Source organism: Cherax quadricarinatus, chromosome 92, assembly GCF_038502225.1.
Source record: "Cherax quadricarinatus isolate ZL_2023a chromosome 92, ASM3850222v1, whole genome shotgun sequence".
NCBI classification, from domain to species: Eukaryota; Metazoa; Arthropoda; class Malacostraca; order Decapoda; family Parastacidae; genus Cherax; species Cherax quadricarinatus.
The window spans coordinates 7,405,935-7,428,331 of record NC_091383.1 but is presented as its reverse complement, the minus strand read 5'-3'; the positions used below and the strand labels follow the sequence as shown (position 1 = coordinate 7,428,331).

Here is a 22,397-nt window from a genome sequence, read left to right as displayed (position 1 = left end):
TGTGTAGTGTTAGTACTGTGTATGTACTGTGTGTAGTGTTAGTACTGTGTATGATGTACTGTGTGTAGTGTTAGTACTGTGTATGTACTGTGTGTAGTGTTAGTACTGTGTATGATGTACTGTGTGTAGTGTTAGTACTGTGTATGATGTACTGTGTGTAGTGTTAGTACTGTGTATGTACTGTGTGTAGTGTTAGTACTGTGTATGATGTACTGTGTGTAGTGTTAGTACTGTGTATGGTGTACTGTGTGTAGTGTTAGTACTGTGTATGATGTACTGTGTGTAGTGTTAGTACTGTGTATGATGTACTGTGTGTAGTGTTAGTACTGTGTATGATGTACTGTGTGTAGTGTTAGTACTGTGTATGATGTACTGTGTGTAGTGTTAGTACTGTGTATGGTGTACTTTGTGTAGTGTTAGTACTGTGTATGATGTACTGTGTGTAGTGTTAGTACTGTGTATGATGTACTGTGTGTAGTGTTAGTACTGTGTATGATGTACTGTGTGTAGTGTTAGTACTGTGTATGATGTACTGTGTGTAGTGTTAGTACTGTGTATGATGTACTTTGTGTAGTGTTAGTACTGTGTATGATGTACTTTGTGTAGTGTTAGTACTGTGTATGATGTACTGTGTGTAGTGTTAGTACTGTGTATGATGTACTTTGTGTAGTGTTACTGTGTATGATGTACTTTGTGTAGTGTTAGTACTGTGTATGGTGTACTTTGTGTAGTGTTACTGTGTATGATGTAATTTGTGTAGTGTTAGTACTGTGTATGATGTACTTTGTGTAGTGTTAGTACTGTGTATGGTGTACTTTGTGTAGTGTTACTGTGTATGGTGTACTTTGTGTAGTGTTACTGTGTATGGTGTACTTTGTGTAGTGTTACTGTGTATGGTGTACTTTGTGTAGTGTTACTGCGTATGGTGTACTTTGTGTAGTGTTACTGCGTATGGTGTACTTTGTGTAGTGTTACTGCGTATGGTGTACTTTGTGTAGTGTTACTGTGTATGGTGTACTTTGTGTAGTGTTAGTACTGTGTATGGTGTACTTTGTGTAGTGTTACTGCGTATGGTGTACTTTGTGTAGTGTTACTGTGTATGGTGTACTTTGTGTAGTGTTACTGTGTATGGTGTACTTTGTGTAGTGTTACTGTGTATGGTGTACTTTGTGTAGTGTTACTGCGTATGGTGTACTTTGTGTAGTGTTACTGTGTATGGTGTACTTTGTGTAGTGTTACTGCGTATGGTGTACTTTGTGTAGTGTTACTGTGTATGGTGTACTTTGTGTAGTGTTACTGCGTATGGTGTACTTTGTGTAGTGTTACTGTGTATGGTGTACTTTGTGTAGTGTTACTGTGTATGGTGTACTTTGTGTAGTGTTAGTACTGTGTATGGTGTACTTTGTGTAGTGTTACTGCGTATGGTGTACTTTGTGTAGTGTTACTGTGTATGGTGTACTTTGTGTAGTGTTACTGTGTATGGTGTACTTTGTGTAGTGTTAGTACTGTGTATGGTGTACTTTGTGTAGTGTTAGTACTGTGTATGATGTACTTTGTGTAGTGTTAGTACTGTGTATGATGTACTTTGTGTAGTGTTAGTACTGTGTATGATGTACTGTGTGTAGTGTTAGTACTGTGTATGATGTGCTTTGTGTAGTGTTAGTACTGTGTATGATGTACTTTGTGTAGTGTTAGTACTGTGTATGATGTACTGTGTGTAGTGTTAGTACTGTGCATGATGTACTGTGTGTAGTGTTAGTACTGTGTATGATGTACTGTGTGTAGTGTTAGTACTGTGTATGGTGTACTTTGTGTAGTGTTAGTACTGTGTATGATGTACTTTGTGTAGTGTTAGTACTGTGTATGATGTACTTTGTGTAGTGTTAGTACTGTGTATGGCGTACTGTGTGTACAATGTCATTACTACATATGCACTTTGTGTATAGTGTCAGTACTATGTATGATATTCTTTGAGTACATCAGTATCTGTACTACGTATTATGTACTCTGCATACATAAATATCAGTACTATGTATAATTTACTCCATATACATTATCTTTATTCATACTGTATTATGAATTACTGTGTACTGGTACTGAACAGTACCAGTACTGTACAGTACCAGTACTGAACAGTACCAGTACTGAACAGTACCAGTACTGTACAGTACCAGTACTGAACAGTACCAGTACTGAACAGTACCAGTACTGTACAGTACCAGTACTGAACAGTACCAGTACTGAACAGTTACGTTCATATGAACTTCCGCCACTGCTAACACTTTTCTCCCTTTATTTCTCGTTGTACTGTAATCTTCCCCTTGTGTCGACACTTGATTCCTGGTCACTTTTCACCTGGTCACTTTTAACCTGGTCACTTTTCACCTGGTCACTTCTCACCTGGTCACTTCTCACCTGGTCACTTCTCACCTGGTCACTTTTCACCTGGTCACTTTTCACCTGGTCATTTTTCACCTGGTCATTTTTCACCTGGTCACTTTTCACCTGGTCACTTTTCACCTGGTCACTTTTCACCTGGTCACTTTTCACCTGGTCACTTTTCACCTGGTCACTTTTCACCTGGTCACTTTTCACCTGGTCACTTTTCACCTGGTCACTTTTCATCTGGTCACTTCTCACCTGGTCACTTTTCACCTGGTCACTTTTCACCTGGTCACTTTTCACCTGGTCACTTTTCACCTAGGCACTTTTCACCTGGTCACTTCTCACCTGGTCACTTTTCACCTGGTCACTTCTCACCTGGTCACTTCTCACCTGGTCACCTACGTTGACCAAACCATGCAATCTCCATTGCTTTAAATGTCCTGTATAATTATGGTTTTTTGCATAAACGACTAAATTGTCACCAATACCACGGGCGGGGTTAGAACCCGCGATCAGAGAGTCATAAAACTCCAGACCGACGCTTTAACCACTGGGCCAGCTGGCTACAATAAGATTCACCCATTTAGGTATCTGTTCACGGGTTCTAACCCCGCCCATGGTATGGTTTGTGTACAATCGTGTCATTACGATTTCGTAAGTCATGTTGTCACCCATCTCTGTACAAACACTATTACGCAGAAATTATTTTTTTATTATTATTATCACACTGGCCGATTCCCACCAAGGTAGGGTGGTCACCAAGGCAGGGTGGTCACCAAGGCAGGGTGGTCACCAAGGCAGGGTGGTCACCAAGGCAGGGTGGTCACCAAGGCAGGGTGGCCACCAAGGCAGGGTGGTCACCAAGGCAGGGTGGTCACCAAGGCAGGGTGGTCACCAAGGCAGGGTGGTCACCAAGGCAGGGTGGTCACCAAGGCAGGGTGGTCACCAAGGCAGGGTGGTCACCAAGGCAGGGTGGTCACCAAGGCAGGGTGGTCACCAAGGCAGGGTGGTCACCAAGGCAGGGTGGCCACCAAGGCAGGATGGCCACCAAGGCAGGGTGGTCACCAAGGCAGGGTGGTCACCAAGGCAGGGTGGCCACGAAGGCAGGGTGGTCACCAAGGCAGGGTGGTCACCAAGGCAGGGTGGTCACCAAGGCAGGGTGGTCACCAAGGCAGGGTGTCCACCAAGGCAGGGTGGCCACCAAGGCAGGGTGGCCACCAAGGCAGGGTGGCCCACCAAGGTAGGGTGGCCACAAAGGCAGGGTGGCCACCAAGGCAGGGTGGCCCGAAAAAGAAAAACTTTCACCATCATTCACTCCATCACTGTCTTGCCAGAAGGGTGCTTTACACTACAGTTTTTAAACTGCAACATTAACACCCCTCCTTCAGAGTGCAGGCACTGTACTTCCCATCTCCAGGACTCAAGTCCGGCCTGCCGGTTTCCCTGAACCCCTTCATAAATGTTACTTTGCTCACACTCCAACAGCACGTCAAGTATTAAAAACCATTTGTCTCCATTCACTCCTATCAAACACGCTCATGCATGCCTGCTGGAAGTCCAAGCCCCTCGCACACAAAACCTCCTTTACCCCCTCCCTCCAACCTTTCCTAGGCCGACCCCTACCCTGCCTTCCTTCCACTACAGACTGATACACTCTTGAAGTCATTCTGTTTCGCTCCATTCTCTCTACATGTCCGAACCACCTCAACAACCCTTCCTCAGCCCTCTGGACAACAGTTTTGGTAATCCCGCACCTCCTCCTAACTTCCAAACTACGAATTCTCTGCATTATATTCACACCACACATTGCCCTCAGACATGACATCTCCACTGCCTCCAGCCTTCTCCTCGCTGCAACATTCATCACCCATGCTTCACACCCATATAAGAGCGTTGGTAAAACTATACTCTCATACATTCCCCTCTTTGCCTCCAAGGACAAAGTTCTTTGTCTCCACAGACTCCTAAGTGCACCACTCACTCTTTTTTCCCTCATCAATTCTATGATTCACCTCATCTTTCATAGACCCATCCGCTGACACGTCCACTCCCAAATATCTGAATACATTCACCTCCTCCATACTCTCTTCCTCCAATCTGATATCCAATCTTTCATCACCTAATCTTTTTGTTATCCTCATAACCTTACTCTTTCCTGTATTTACCTTTAATTTTCTTCTTTTGCACACCCTACCAAATTCATCCACCAATCTCTGCAACTTCTTTTCAGAATCTCCCAAGAGCACAGTGTCATCAGCAAAGAGCAACTGTGACAACTCCCACTTTATGTGTGATTCTTTATCTTTTAACTCCACGCCTCTTGCCAAGATCCTCGCATTTACTTCTCTTACAACCCCATCAATAAATATATTAAACAACCACGGTGACATCACACATCCTTGTCTAAGGCCTACTTTTACTGGGAAATAATTTCCCTCTTTCCTATGTACTCTAACTGAGCCTCACTATCCTCGTAAAAACTCTTCACTGCTTTCAGTAACCTACCTCCTACACCATACACCTGCAACATCTGCCACATTGCCCCCCTATCCACCCTGTCATACGCCTTTTCCAAATCCATAAATGCCACAAAGACCTCTTTAGCCTTATCTAAATACTGTTCAATTATATGTTTCACTGTAAACCCCTGGTCCACACACCCCCTACCTTTCCTAAAGCCTCCTTGTTCATCTGCTATCCTATTCTCCGTCTTACTCTTAATTCTTTCAATAATAACTCTACCATACACTTTACCAGGTATACTCAACAGACTTATCCCCCTATAATTTTTGCACTCTCTTTTATCCCCTTTGCCTTTATACAAAGGAACTATGCATGCACTCTGCCAATCCCTAGGTACCTTACCCTTTTCCATACATTTATTAAATAATTGCACCAACCACTCCAAAACTATATCTCCACCTGCTTTTAACATTTCTATCTTTATCCCATCAATCCCGGCTGCCTTACCCCCTTTCATTTTACCTACTGCCTCATGAACTTCCCCCACACTCACACTGCCTCACGAACTTCCCCCACACTCACAACTGGCTCTTCCTCAGTCCTCCTATTATTATTATTATTATTATTATTATTATTATTATTGTGGGCACCGTCACATACACGAGAAACATAGCACTGCTTGCATTACCTATTCTAACATCTACTTCGTTTACCTAGAATTTACCTGGAGAGGGTTTCGGGAGTCAACGCCCCCGCGCTTTCATTAAAAAACTTGCGCTTCTGAGGACACTGGAAGCAAGGCCTGGTGGTCTGGTGGCTGAAGCTCCCGCTTCACACACTGAGGGCCCGGGTTCGATTCCCGGCGGGTGGAAACATTTCGACACGTTTCCTTACACCTGTTGTCCTGTTCACCTAGCAGCAAATAGGTACCTGGGTGTTAGTAGCCTGGTGTGGGTCGCATCCTGGGGGACAAGATTAAGGACCCCAATGGAAATAAGTTAGACGGACCTCGATGACGCACTGACTTTCTTGGGTTATCCTGGGTGGCTAACCCTCCGGGGTTAAAAATCCGAACGAAATCTTATCTTATCTTTTATCTTATCATGACACAACCTTGACACTGTTGACACTTGGCTTAGTTCTAGTTATTAATCAGTGAAGAGTGTTATTATATGTGTTTGTTTTAAAGCTTAATTAACGACTAGTCTTACTTCTTGTCAGGCTTTGTATTGTCACATTAAATATTTACACACACACACACACACACACACAGATGGGACACAGCAACAAGGGGACACAGTTGGAAGTTGAAGACTCAGATGAATCACAGGGATGTTAGGAAGTATTTCTTCAGCCACAGAGTAGTCAGTAAGTGGAATAGTTTGGGAAGCGATGTAGTGGAGGCAGGATCCATACATAGCTTTAAGCAGAGGTATGATAAAGCTCACGGTTCAGGAAGAGTGACCTAGTAGCGACCAGTGAAGAGGCGGGGCCAGGAGCTAGGACTCGACCCCTGCAACCTCAACTAGGTGCGTACAACTGAGTACACAGAAAAGAGGCACTAAACTATAGACCAGTGTCACTGACGTGTATAGTATGCAAAGTTATGGAGAAGATTATCAGGAGGAGAGTGGTGGAGCACCTGGAACGGAACAAGAGTATAAACGCCAACCAGCACGGATTCATGGAAGGCAAATCCTGTGTCACAAACCTTCTGGAGTTTTATGATAAAATAACAGAAGTAAGACACGAGAGAGAGGGGTGGGTTGATTGCGTCTCCGGAAGCACACATCAACCAGATAACTGCTGCAGCATATGGGCGCCTGGCAAACATGAGAATAGCGTTCCGATACCTTATTAAGGAATCGTTCAAGAAACTATGCACCGTGCACGTCAGGCCCATACTGGAGTATGCAGCACCTGTTTGGAACCCGTACTTGATCAAGCACGTCAAGAAATTAGAGAAAGTGCAAAGGTTTGCGACAAGGTTAGTTCCAGAGCTAAGGGGAATGTCCTATGAAGAAAGGTTAAGGGAAATCGGCCTGACGACACTGGAGGACAGGAAGGTCAGGGGAGACATGATAACGACATACAAAACACTGCGTGGAATAGATAAAGTGGACAGAGACAGGATGTTCCAGAGATGCGACACAGCAACAAGGGGAAACAGTTGGAAGTTGAAGAGTCAGATGAATCAAAGGGATGTTAGGAAGTATTTCTTCAGTCATAGTGTACTCAGGAAGTGGAATAGCCTAGCAAGTGATGTAGTGGAGGCAGGAACCATACATAGCTTTAAGATGAGGTACCTAGTAGCACTCAGTGAAGAGGCGGGGCCAGGAGTTGAGTCTCGACCCCTGCAACCACAATTAAGTGAGTACACAAACTCACACACATATTATATATATATATATATATATATATATATATATATATATATATATATATATATATATATGTCGTGCCGAATATGTAAAACTGGTCAATTAGCAAGAACTCGTTTAAAATTAAGTCCTTTCTAAAATTTTCTCTTATACGTTTAAAGATATATTTTTTCCATTCATGTTAATGTAAAATTTAAAAATTTTTGTACCAAAAGAACCTTAGAAAACTTACCTGACCTTATTATAACAAACGCAATATAGTTTAGCCTAACCCAACTAAATATATTTTAAATTTGTTTACAATAATTTAATACTAAACAAACACAGTGAAATATATTTTTTTCGTTAGGTTCAGAATGATTTTGGAGAAATTATTGCATACACAAATTTTCACTTGTCCTATATGGCAAGATGAACGTTGATATTTAAGCCAAGATCGCAAATTCTGCCTATTCGGCACGATATATATATATATATATATATATTTATATATATATATATATATATATATATATATATATATATATATATATATATATATATATATATATATATATGCCGAATAAGTAAAATTGTGAATTTGGCTTAAATAGCAACGCTCTTGTTGCCGAATAAGATGAGCAAAAATTTGTGTATGAAATAATTTCGCAAAAATAATTCTGAACCTAACGAAAAAAATATATTTGATTGTGTTTGTTTAGTACTAAATTATTGTAAACAAATCTAAAATATATTTAGTTGGATTAGGCTAAACTATATTGCGTTTGTTATAATAAGGGCAGGTAAGTTTTCTAAGGTTCTTTTGGTACAAAAATTATTAAATTTTACATTAACATGAATGAAAAAAAATATATCTTTAAACGTATAAGAGAAAATTTTAGAAAGGACTTAATTTTAAACGAGCTTATGTTAATTAACCAGTTTTACCTATTCGTCACAACACAATTCTTTTTACTTGACGTTTAACGAGTGTGTTTGTCTTTCCAGGAGGTGTTCCGTAACGAGCAACGAGTGACACTGTCACTAACAAGACTGGCAGTGTCAGCCTCTGGTCAGTACCGCTGTGAGGTTATCGCCGAACATCCCAGCTTCCGCACTGAGGCTTCCACATCTCCCATGACCGTTCTTAGTAAGTACACTATTACTGCTGTAGATGAATGGTTCAGAGAACCGACATGTTGATAAATTAGACACATACACAACTCTTGGGAATCTTCATTGAGGAAACGTTTCTATTCAAGATTGATGGACTGAACACATCGACTCAAGGTTGAGGGACTGATTACCTCATTCTCCTCCTATTCTTCAAGTTTCTCCTACGTATGGACTGATGAAGCCACTGTGTGGCGAAACGTTTCCTCAATGAAGATTCCCAAGAGTTGTGTATGTGTCTAATTTATCAACTATTACTGCTATGTGGAGAGGGGTGTATAATAGGGAAGGGTGTACAATGGGAGGGGTGTGCAATGGGAAGGGGTGTATAATAGGTAGGGATGTACAATGGGTAGGGGTGTGCAATGGGAAGAGGTGTACAATGGGTAGGGGTGTACAATTGGTAGGGGTGTACAATGGGTAGGAGTGTACAATGGGAAGAGGTGTATAATGGGTAGGAGTGTACAATGGGAAGAGGTGTATAATGGGTAGGGGTGTACAATGGGTAGTGGTGTACAATGGGTGGGGTGTACAATGGGAAGAGGTGTACAATGGGTAGGGGTGTGCAATGGGAAGAGGTGTACAATGGGTAGGGGTGTACAATGGGTAGTGGTGTACAATGGGTGGGGTGTACAATGGGTAGGGGTGTGCAAAGGGTAGGGGAGTACAATGGGTAGGGGTGTGCAATGGGAAGTGGTGTACAATGGGTAGGGGTGTACAATGGGTAGTGGTGTACAATGGGTGGGGTGTACAATGGGTAGGAGTGTGCAAAGGGTAGGGGTGTGCAATGGGTAGGGGTGTACAATGGGTAGGGGTGTATAATGGGTGGGGGTGTGCAAAGGGTAGGGGTGTGCAGTGAGTAGGGGTGTACAATGGGTAGGGGTGTACAATAGGTAGGGGTGTTAGCGGAGGAAGGGGTTAGTGTGGGTATACAATTGAAATTACAGTTGGGGTACCCCATCCTGAGTACTCAATCATGGGTACTCATCTTTCTCGTCGACAGCTCAGACCCCAGCAACCTGGGGTCTAGGGGGTCTCTTTCGGCTGTCTTAGCTACCATTGGGCTGTCAGAGAGCGGGCTACAATAATTATAACGCCCTTCTGACGTACTGTGACAATACGTGTCGGTAATGCTAGGTGATAAATTAGACACATGTGCAACTCTTGGGTATCTTGACTGAGGAAACGTTTCGCCACACAGTGACTTCATCAGTCCATACAAAGGAGAATGGTGAAGAACAGGAGTCCCCCATCTGAGGGATTGATTACCTCAAAGTCCTGTTCTCCACCATTCTCCTTTGTATGGACTGATGAAGCCACTGTGTGGCGAAACGTTTCCTCAATAAAGATACCCAAGAGTTGCACATGTGTCTAATTTATCAACATGTCGGTTGTTAGGTAAGACACATATGCAACAGTTAGGTATCTATTTCGAAACGTTTCGCCTACACAGTAGGCTTCTTCAGTCGAGTACAGAAAAGTTGATAGAAGCAGAAGATACTTGAAGACGATGTAATCAGTCCATCACCCTTAAAGTTTTGAGGTGGTCAGTCCCTCAGTCTGGAGAAGAGCATTGTTCCATAGTATGAAACAATATGGAGATGAAGTGACAGGATGGAGCTTTTATAGCGCCAAGAGGTGAGACGTAGGCCACTAGGAGAGGTAAGAACTCAGATGTTGAAAGGTCAGGTCCCTCTCAAATCCAGCCGTTCTCACTAGTGAAAGTTGTCGAAGTTGATTGCAGGTCTGTACCAAGATACCCTTGTGTTGCAGTGTCTGACAGATTGAACATTAAAATGGTATAAAATACCTGTCGGTATTTTATACCATTTTAATGTTCAATCTGCCTTATTACTGGGATTTATAGGCATTGCTGTCTTGATAAGATATATATGCAACAGTTAGGTATCTTTATTCCGAAATGTTTCGCCTACACAGTAGGCGTCTTCAGAAGAGTTAGCAGAAGCAGTAGAGATGTGAAGACGATGTAATCAATCCATCACCCTTGAAGACGGAGTTTTGAGGTGGTCAGTCCCTCAGCCTGGAGAAGAGTTCTGCTCCATAGTCTGGAACAGTGTGAACTTTAAGTAGCAGTATGGAGAGTTATATACTGTCGGAAGGTGAGATGTAGTTCACTAGTAGAAGAAAGGTCACCACTGTGAGGGCAACGTCCCTCTCAAATCCATCCCTTCTCACTTGAAAAAGTGATCGAAGGTTTTTTCTGTACCAAGATATCGTTCTGTATTCGACTGATGAAGCCTACTGTGTAGGCGAAACGTTCCGGAATAAAGATACCTGACTGTTGCATCGGTATCTTAGTTATCAACTAGTCGGCTAAGTTCTACATTATTTAGCTGATTACAAAAGGCGGAGTCTATCATCTCCCCAAGAAAAATGGGCGATAGTTTTAAGCAGGTTCAGGAGGCTACGACAGCCGGCTATCAGGGAGGCTATGTGAGGCTATCAGGGAGGCTATGTAAGGCTATTAGGGAGCCTATGTGAGGCTTCCATTACATTCATGATTAAAGAGAAGCCAGAGAAAGTTGATTGCATCTTATTCAGGGATCGATAGTAGAACGGTCCTCTCAGACGAAATTGATGAGGAGAGAGTTTCAGGCCGAAAATTAGCTAACTGGAAGTTTGTTAACCAGGAACTCGTACATAAATGTTACGCAGTACCGACAGGTTGTTAGGTTAGACACATATGCAACGGTTAGGTATCTTTATTTCGAAAAGTATCGCCTACACAGTAGGCTTCCTCAGTCGAGCGGTATAATCCAAATGAGGCCTTATTAGTGATGTATATAGAGCTGTAAAATAACTTTTGTACTGTTATCTGTACGTCCTGAATAAATCCCAGTAATCTGTTAGTCTTATTGCGCACACTTAGGCAAGGACTAGTATTTTATACTTGTCCACATTGAACTTCATCTGCCACTTTTCAGACAAAGACGTTAACTTGTCCAAATCCTCCTGGAGTTCATTGGTATCCTCCTCTGAATGAATCATACGGCCTATTATTGTATCATCCTGATTTCCTGATCCTTGGCTATTGTTTTCCTCTGGTGCATCAGCTTCGACTCAGATTTGACTTTTGATTCTATGCCATTCTCGTATTGCCGATGGGCCTCCCTCCTTACCCATTGATATTTTATTTTTATAGTTCCTTGATGTGTCAGTGGTACTGTGTAGTATACTGTTAAACTGGGTTTGCAAATTAAGCCAAGCCAGTTAAGCCAGTGGTCCAAGCCAGCCTAAGCCAGTCACCTAGCCTGCTTCAGTCCATTGTGTACGTCAGGACGCCATACGTCAATGTGGCCGAGCTGCCAGTAGTACTATGTACTGCACAGTATACTGTTAAACCGTTAGTATAGAGTTGCTCCCTGGCTAGCTACGATGTCACGAGTCCTGCTCTTGTGAAACGCCTGCCTCAGGCATCTGCCCCTCAATAACTGTAGACCTACAGACTGGACAAAGATTGGCATCTGGGCTTGTCACTTCTCGCCTTATTATATGCTACCAAGACATCCAACGAGTATTGCTTCACCCAAAATCTCTCTTAGAACCCACATAATATGAAAAGTCACCAAAGCACTTGGAATTTCACTGTTTTTTTCACAGTGGTTGTTCTGTATATACAGGACACACACACACACACACACACACACACACACACACACACACACACACACACACACACACACACACAGGAGCCAGGAGCTAGGACTCGACCCCTGCAACCACAAATAGGTGAGCAGACACACACACACACACACACACATACACACATCTAGTAGCGATCAGTGAAGAGGCGGGGCCAGGAGCTCGGACTCGACCCCCGCAACCTAAACTAGGTGAGTACAACTAGGCGAGTACACACACACACACACACACACACACACACACACACACACACACACACACACACACACACACACACACACACACACACACACATGTATTGTAATCACAAACGAGTGGTATTTAATCATTAACAACACTGCGACTAGCCGGGGAATTGAACCAGTGTTGTTTTAGCCGGCCTCTTGGTGAGCAAAAATTCACGATGCTCTAACCCACTGGACCATACAGTGGCAGTGTTGTTGATTAAATACCACTCGTTCGTGGTTACAATACTACATATACTGCTTGTGGAGGCTAGTACACCAAACAGGGAGTACAATGAAATTAGCTCTGAGGCATCCACACCATCGTATGTCCTCGGATCACGGTATAACAACTAGCTCTGCTGGGTGCTTGATCTTTGTAGGATTGTATGGTCCAGTGGGTTAGAGCGTCGGGAATTTTTGCTCACCATGAGGCGGGCTGAAACAACACGGGTTCGATTCTCCGGCTAGTCACAGTGTTGTTTTTGAAGGGTCGCTGGCTCAGTGGTAAAGGTGACACGTATGTTGTGTCTGGAGGTGCGACAATGTTCGTTGGGTCGAATACTGGCCTGCCGCAGCTTGGTAAATGATTTAAAATCACTTGTTTCGTGATTTTATTGATTATATATACATATATATATATATATATATATATATATATATATATATATATATATATATATATATATATGCGCAATAAGATCACAGTAAACAGGTGATTTCAGAATATGCAAAAGAACCACTGTGAAAGAATAGAGAAATTCCAAGCGCTTTCGTGACTTCTCACATTATCAAGGAACAATTGTTCCTTGATAATGTGAGTAGTCACGAAAGTGCTTGGAATTTCTCTATTCTTTCACAGTGGTTTTGTATATATATATATATACAAAAGGATAGGGGGGCAATGTGGCAGATGTTGCAAGTGTATGGTGTAGGAGGTAGGTTACTGAAAGCAGTGAAGAGTTTTTACGAGGATAGTGAGGCTCAAGTTAGAGTATGTAGGAAAGAGGGAAATTTTTTCCCAGTAAAAGTAGGCCTTAGACAAGGATGTGTGATGTCACCGTGGTTGTTTAATATATTTATAGATGGGGTTGTAAGAGAAGTAAATGCGAGGGTCTTGGCAAGAGGCGTGGAGTTAAAAGATAAAGAATCACACACAAAGTGGGAGTTGTCACAGCTGCTCTTTGCTGATGACACTGTGCTCTTGGGAGATTCTGAAGAGAAGCTGCAGAGATTGGTGGATGAATTTGGTAGGGTGTGCAAAAGAAGAAAATTAAAGGTGAATACAGGAAAGAGTAAGGTTATGAGGATAACAAAAAGATTAGGTGATGAAAGATTGAATATCAGATTGGAGGGAGAGAGTATGGAGGAGGTGAACGTATTCAGATATTTGGGAGTGGACGTGTCAGCGGATGGGTCTATGAAAGATGAGGTGAATCATAGAATTGATGAGGGAAAAAGAGTGAGTGGTGCACTTAGGAGTCTGTGGAGACAAAGAACTTTGTCCTTGGAGGCAAAGAGGGGAATGTATGAGAGTATAGTTTTACCAACGCTCTTATATGGGTGTGAAGCATGGGTGATGAATGTTGCAGCGAGGAGAAGGCTGGAGGCAGTGGAGATGTCATGTCTGAGGGCAATGTGTGGTGTGAATATAATGCAGAGAATTCGTAGTTTGGAAGTTAGGAGGAGGTGCGGGATTACCAAAACTGTTGTCCAGAGGGCTGAGGAAGGGTTGTTGAGGTGGTTTGGACATGTAGAGAGAATGGAGCGAAACAGAATGACTTCAAGAGTGTATCAGTCTGTAGTGGAAGGAAGGCGGGGTAGGGGTCGGCCTAGGAAGGGTTGGAGGGAGGGGGTAAAGGAGGTTTTGTGTGCGAGGGGCTTGGACTTCCAGCAGGCATGCGTGAGCGTGTTTGATAGGAGTGAATGGAGACAAATGGTTTTTAATACTTGACGTGCTGTTGGAGTGTGAGCAAAGTAACATATGCAACAGTTAGACATCTTTATTCCGAAACGTTTCGCCTACACAGTAGGCTTCTTCAGTCGAATACAGAAAGTAGGCAGGAGCAGTAGAGATGTGAAGACGATGTAATCAGTCCATCACCCTTAAAGTCGTAGAATTTGAGGTTGTCAGTCCCTCGGCCTGGAGAAGTTCAGTTCCATAGTCAAGAACTATCTGAAGATCAAGCGACAGTGCGGAGACTTAAATACTGTCGGAAGGAGAGGTGCAGGGTGATGGACTGATTACATCGTCTTCACATCTCTACTGCTCCTGCCTACTTTCTGTATTCGACTGAAGAAGCCTACTGTGTAGGTGAAACGTTTCGGAATAAAGATGTCTAACTGTTGCATATGTGTCTTACCTAACAACCTGTCGGTATTGTATACCATTTTGATGTTCATCGAGCAAAGTAACATTTATGAAGGGATTCAGGGAAACCGGCAGGCCGGACTTGAGTCCTGGAGATGGGAAGTACAGTGCCTGCACTCTGAAGGAGGGGTGTTAATGTTGCAGTTTAAAAACTGTAGTGTAAAGCACCCTTCTGGCAAGACAGTGATGGAGTGAATGATGGTGAAAGTTTTTCTTTTTCGGGCCACCCTGCCTTGGTGGCCACCCTGCCTTGGTGGCCACCCTGCCTTGGTGGCCACCCTGCCTTGGTGGCAACCCTGCCTTGGTGGCCACCCTGCCTTGGTGGCCACCCTGCCTTGGTGGGAATCGGCCAGTGTGATAATAAAATAAAATAAAAATTATATATATATATATATATATATATATATATATATATATATATATATATATATATATATATATATATATGTGTGTGTGTGTGAGTGTGTGTGTTTCATTTAAGAAAGGAATTGAAAATCCAAAACATTAAAGGTTTGTGAAAGTATTGAAATATTTGAGGCGTTGAATATAAGAATGGTATACAATACCGACAGGTTGGTAGGTGAGGCACATAGGCGACAGTTAGGCAACTTTTTTCCGAAACGTATTGCCTACACAGTAGGCGAAACGTTAGTTATCATGAGTTGTCAGTAGTGTACAGTTATCATAGTTATCAGCAGTGTACAGTTATCATAGTTATCAGTAGTGTACAGTTATCATGAGTTATCAGTAGTGTACAGTTATCATGAGTTATCAGTAGTGTACAGTTATCATAGTTATCAGCAGTGTACAGTTATCATAGTTATCAGTAGTGTACAGTTATCATGAGTTATCAGTAGTGTAAAGTTATCATTAGTTATCAGCAGTGTACAGTTATCAGTAGTGTACAGGTATCATAGTTATCAGTAGTGTACAGTTATCATAAGTTATCAGTAGTGTACAGTTATCATGAGTTATCAGTAGTGTACAGTTATCATTAGTTATCAGTAGTGTACAGTTATCATAAGTTATCAGTAGTGTACAGTTATCATAAGTTATCAGTAGTGTACAGTTATCATAAGTTATCAGTAGTGTACAGTTATCATGAGTTATCAGTAGTGTACAGTTATCATTAGTTATCAGTAGTGTACAGTTATCATGAGTTATCAGTAGTGTACAGTTATCATTAGTTATCAGTAGTGTACAGTTATCATGAGTTATCAGTAGTGTACAGTTATCATTAGTTATCAGCAGTGTAAAGTTATCAGTAGTGTACAGTTATCATAAGTTATCAGTAGTGTACAGTTATGAGTTATCAGTAGTGTACAGTTATCATAAGTTATCAGCAGTGTACAGTTATCATGAGTTATCAGCAGTGTACAGTTATCATAAGTTATCAGCAGTGTACAGTTATCATAAGTTATGAGCAGTGTACAGTTATCATTAGTTATCAGCAGTGTACAGTTATCATAAGTTATCAGCAGTGTACAGTTATCATAAGTTATCAGCAGTGTACAGTTATCATAAGTTATCAGTAGTGTACAGTTATCATAAGTTATCAGTAGTGTACAGTTATCAGTAGTGTACAGTTATCATAAGTTATCAGTAGTGTACAGTTATCATAAGTTATCAGTAGTGTACAGTTATCATAAGTTATCAGTAGTGTACAGTTATCATAAGTTATCAGTAGTGTACAGTTATCAGTAGTGTACAGTTATCAGTAGTGTACAGTTATCATAAGTTATCAGTAGTGTACAGTTATCATAAGTTATCAGTAGTGTACAGTTATCATAAGTTATCAGTAGTGTACAGTTATCATAAGTTATCAGTAGTGTACAGTTATCATAAGTTATCAGTAGTGTACAGTTATCATTAGTTATCAGTAGTGTACAGTTATCATTAGTTATCAGTAGTGTACAGTTATCAGTAGTGTACAGTTATAAGTTATCAGTAGTGTACAGTTATCATAAGTTATCAGTAGTGTACAGTTATCAGTAGTGTACAGTTATCAGTAGTGTACAGTTATCAGTAGTGTACAGTTATCAGTAGTGTACAGTTATCAGTAGTGTACAGTTATAAGTTATCAGTAGTGTACAGTTATCATTAGTTATCAGCAGTGTACAGTTATCATAAGTTATCAGCAGTGTACAGTTATCATAAGTTATCAGTAGTGTACAGTTATAAGTTATCAGTAGTGTACAGTTACCATAAGTTATCAGCAGTGTACAGTTATCATAAGTTATCAGTAGTGTACAGTTATAAGTTATCAGTAGTGTACAGTTATCATAAGTTATCAGCAGTGTACAGTTATCATAAGTTATCAGTAGTGTACAGTTATAAGTTATCAGTAGTGTACAGTTATAAGTTATCAGTAGTGTACAGTTATAAGTTATCAGTAGTGTACAGTTATAAGTTATCAGTAGTGTACAGTTATCATAAGTTATCAGCAGTGTACAGTTATCATAAGTTATCAGTAGTGTACAGTTATAAGTTATCAGTAGTGTACAGTTATAAGTTATCAGTAGTGTACAGTTATAAGTTATCAGTAGTGTACAGTTATAAGTTATCAGTAGTGTACAGTTATAAGTTATCAGTAGTGTACAGTTATCATAAGTTATCAGTAGTGTACAGTTATAAGTTATCAGTAGTGTACAGTTATCATTAGTTATCAGCAGTGTACAGTTATCATAAGTTATCAGTAGTGTACAGTTATAAGTTATCAGTAGTGTACAGTTATCATAAGTTATCAGCAGTGTACAGTTATCATAGTTATCAGCAGTGTACAGTTATCATAGTTATCAGCAGTGTACAGTTATCATAAGTTATCAGCAGTGTACAGTTATCATAGTTATCAGTAGTGTACAGTTATCATAGTTATCAGTAGTGTACAGTTATAAGTTATCAGTAGTGTACAGTTATAAGTTATCAGTAGTGTACAGTTATCATAAGTTATCAGTAGTGTACAGTTATCATAGTTATCAGTAGTGTACAGTTATCATAAGTTATCAGTAGTGTACAGTTATCATAGTTATCAGTAGTGTACAGTTATAAGTTATCAGTAGTGTACAGTTATAAGTTATCAGTAGTGTACAGTTATCATAAGTTATCAGTAGTGTACAGGTATCATAGTTATCAGTAGTGTACAGTTATCATAGTTATCAGTAGTGTACAGTTATCATAGTTATCAGTACAGTTACCGTGCGCTTCTCTCACCTCTCTTTTCCGTTATATACATTTGTTTAGTTATATTATTCATGATGTTGATTAATATTCTTTACATATTTGGTGGTGAGTCGTTTATATCTATTGAAAATAAAATCTTCGATTTCGCATCTGAGATTTAAATATTAATTTAAAATTTCACGCAATCGAAAATTTTTACGCATTTTTACGTTAATTGCGACAATTCAGACCAACACTTATGAAGTATTTCGAATGAAGTTAAATTTTGGCCAATTTTGGTTTATTCTGCAAAAAATCAGTAATATTTCTATTGCACTTAAGGTATTAGCATTTGTTATATAGATTTTTCTTTGGCTTCGAGATTGAAATATGACAGAAGATGAGAACTATACAAGGAATATGACAGAAGATGAGAACTATTCAAGGAATATGACAGAAGATGAGAACTATACAAGGAATATGACAGAAGATGTGAACTACACAAGGAATATGACAGAAGATGTGAACTATACAAGGAATATGACAGAAGATGAGAACTATACAAGGAATATGACAGATGAGAACTATACAAGGAATATGACAGAAGATGTGAACTATACAAGGAATATGACAAGATGAGAACTATACAAGGAATATGACACAAGATGAGAACTATACAAGGAATATGACAAGATGTGAACTACACAAGGAATATGACAGAAGATGTGAACTATACAAGGAATATGACAGAAGATGTGAACTATACAAGGAATATGACAGAAGATGAGAACTATACAGGGAATATGACAGAAGATGAGAACTATACAAGGAATATGACAGAAGATGTGAACTACACAAGGAATATGACAGAAGATGAGAACTATACAGGGAATATGACAGAAGATGTGAACTATACAAGGAATATGACAGAAGATGAGAACTATACAGGGAATATGACAGAAGATGAGAACTATACAAGGAATATGACAGAAGATGAGAACTATACAAGGAATATGACAGAAGATGAGAACTATACAGGGAATATGACAGAAGATGAGAACTATACAAGGAATATGACAGAAGATGTGAACTATACAAGGAATATGACAGAAGATGAGAACTATACAGGGAATATGACAGAAGATGAGAACTATACAAGGAATATGACAGAAGATGTGAACTACACAAGGAATATGACAGAAGATGTGAACTACACAAGGAATATGACAGAAGATGTGAACTATACAAGGAATATGACAGAAGATGCGAACTATACAAGGAATATGACAGAAGATGTGAACTATACAAGGAATATGACAGAAGATGAGAACTATACAAGGAATATGACAGAAGATGAGAACTATACAAGGAATATGACAGAAGATGAGAACTATACAAGGAATATGACAGAAGATGAGAACTATACAAGGAATATGACAGAAGATGAGAACTATACAAGGAATATGACAGAAGATGTGAACTACACAAGGAATATGACAGAAGATGTGAACTACACAAGGAATATGACAGAAGATGTGAACTATACAAGGAATATGACAGAAGATGTGAACTACACAAGGAATATGACAGAAGATGTGAACTATACAAGGAATATGACAGAAGATGCGAACTATACAAGGAATATGACAGAAGATGTGAACTATACAAGGAATATGACAGAAGATGAGAACTATACAAGGAATATGACAGAAGATGTGAACTATACAAGGAATATGACAGAAGATGAGAACTACACAAGGAATATGACAGAAGATGTGAACTATGCAATGAATATGACAGAAGATGAGAACTATACAAGGAATATGACAGAAGATGAGAACTATACAAGGAATATGACAGAAGATGAGAACTATACAAGGAATATGACAGAAGATGAGAACTATACAAGGAATATGACAGAAGATGAGAAATATGCAAGGAATATGACAGAAGATGAGAACTATACAAGGAATATGACAGAAGATGTGAACTATACAAGGAATATGACAGAAGATGAGAACTACATAAGGAATATGACAGAAGATGAGAACTATACAAGGAATATGACAGAAGATGAGAACTATACAAGGAATATGACAGAAGATGTGAACTATACAAGGAATATGACAGAAGATGTGAACTATACAAGGAATATGACAGAAGATGAGAACTACACAAGGAATATGACAGAAGATGAGAACTATACAAGGAATATGACAGAAGATGAGAACTATACAAGGAATATGACAGAAGATGAGAACTACACAAGGAATATGACAGAAGATGTGAACTATGCAATGAATATGACAGAAGATGTGAACTATGCAATGAATATTACAGAAGATGTGAACTATGCAATGAATATGACAGAAGATGTGAACTATGCAATGAATATGACAGAAGATGTGAACTATGCAATGAATATGACAGAAGATGTGAACTATACAATGAATATGACAGAAGACAATTAACTTACTATCTGGTCTGAGGAATTTTGAATACTTTGTGTTCGTGGGGATGCGCTAGGCCTGTATGGGTTGTACAACGTCTAAGGAGTTGGAGGTAATTAGGTTTGATTCGAGGAAGTGGAGGATAGCTACAATATATATATATATATATATATATATATATATATATATATATGCAAAACAACCACTGATAATGTGAGAAGTCACGAAAGCGCTTGGAATTTCTCTATTCTTTCACAGTAGTTGTTTTGCATATTCTGAAATCACCTGTTTACTGTGACCTTATTGCATATATATATATATATATATATATATATATATATATATATATATATATATATATATATATATATATATATATATATATATATATATATAACTCACTGGTGACCCAGAAAAAAATACTTTCACCATTATTCACACTATGACTGTCTTGGCAGAGACGCGCAGATACGACAGTTTAGATGTCACTCTAAACAGCCAATATACTAAACCCCTCATTTAGTGTGCAGGCATTGTACCTCCCACCTCCAGGACTCAAGTCCGGCTAACTGGTTTCCCTAAATCTCTTCCCAATATGGCATTTTTTCAGGTCACCATGTGTCACTCACACCTCACTCTCCGCTTATATATACTGTCTTTCAACCTCTGTATGTTAGAAGTGATCAAGGTCCCAGGACCGAAACGTTTTCTAAAACATATATCTTTGTGTGTGCTTGCGTGTTTTACTAAACCAAGTAGTCGGTATTTATTACCAAGGTTTATATCAGGTACAAGGTATACAAGTACATGTACAAGGTATACCAGTACATGTACAAGGTATACAAGTACATGTACAAGGTATACAAGTACATGTACAAGGTATACAAGTACATGTACAAGGTATACAAGTACATGTACAAGGTATACAAGTACATGTACAAGGTATACAAGTACATGTACAAGGTATACAAGTACATGTACAAGGTATACAAGTACATGTACAAGGTATACAAGTACATGTACAAGGTATACAAGTACATGTACAAGGTATACAAGTACATGTACAATGTATACAAGTACATGTACAAGGTATACAAGTACATGTACAAGGTATACAAGTACATGTACAAGGTATACAAGTACATGTACAAGGTATACAAGTACATGTACAAGGTATACAAGTACATGTACAAGGTATACAAGTACATGTACAAGGTATACCAGTACATGTACAAGGTATACAAGTACATGTACAAGGTATACAAGTACATGTACAAGGTATACCAGTACATGTACAAGGTATACAGACCATAGCTGACATCAGTGACATACTACTATATAGAAAGCCGCTTGTTATGCTCTCAGAGCATTTCGGGCAAATTAGGTCAGTTTTGTCCCAGGATGCCACCCACACTAGTCCACTAACACCCGGGTACCTATTTTACTGCTAAGTGAACATGGACAGCAGGTGTCTTAAGGAAACACATCCTAATATTTCCACTCGTACCGGGGATCGAGCCACGGACCTTAGTGTGTGTGAGCTAAGTAAGCTACCAACCCAACTACGGGTGCACGGACGAAAAAGTCACAATACTGTGACTAGAACAATACACAAACAACCCACACATAGGAGAAGTTTACGACGACGTTTCGGTCATACTTGGACGATTTACATGTCGCGCAGAGAATGAAAGCTAATAAAATGTGTGTGATGAATGGTTACAATGCGATACCCGCTGAGAATGCCCATCGAGGCAGTAGCAGCTCACCCCAGTGTGGTGTCAGTTCAACGTCTCAAGGCAAAGTCGGCAGGCAATGCACCAACCCGGCAGGTCCTCATACAGCATGTAGGACCGCTGCCATCCCAGCTGGACCTCGGTTCTTGGGGCAGGTACTATGTCAGGACCTTCACGGCAGAACCAGTTCGCTGTTTCAAGTGTCAGCGTTACGACACCTGGGTGCACTCTGTCCGAACAGAGTAATCTGCGGTGTCTGCAGCCAACAGGAATGCATCACCAAGCTGAAGAATGCATCGCCACCCACTCCACAATGCCCGAACTGCAGGCAGAAACACCATGCCTGGAATCCTCGATGCCCGGAGAGGCTCACCAGAATTCAAGGAGCCTGGAAGATGTCAAAAACTCGGCAG

The 22,397-nt window shown here is 40.3% G+C and overlaps 1 protein-coding gene across 1 annotated transcript in view; it reads left to right on the top strand.

The window, feature by feature from the left end:
• The window catches only part of LOC138855390 (uncharacterized), a 465,601-nt gene extending 447,164 nt beyond the window's left edge, over positions 1 to 18,437 (top strand). Inside the window, exons 3-4 of the mRNA XM_070104528.1 lie at positions 8,217 to 8,358; positions 18,196 to 18,437. Coding sequence (XP_069960629.1) covers positions 8,217 to 8,358; positions 18,196 to 18,437 — 384 coding nt within the window. The remainder of the gene's footprint in view (positions 1 to 8,216; positions 8,359 to 18,195) is intronic.
• The last annotated feature ends 3,960 nt before the right edge of the window (positions 18,438 to 22,397 follow it).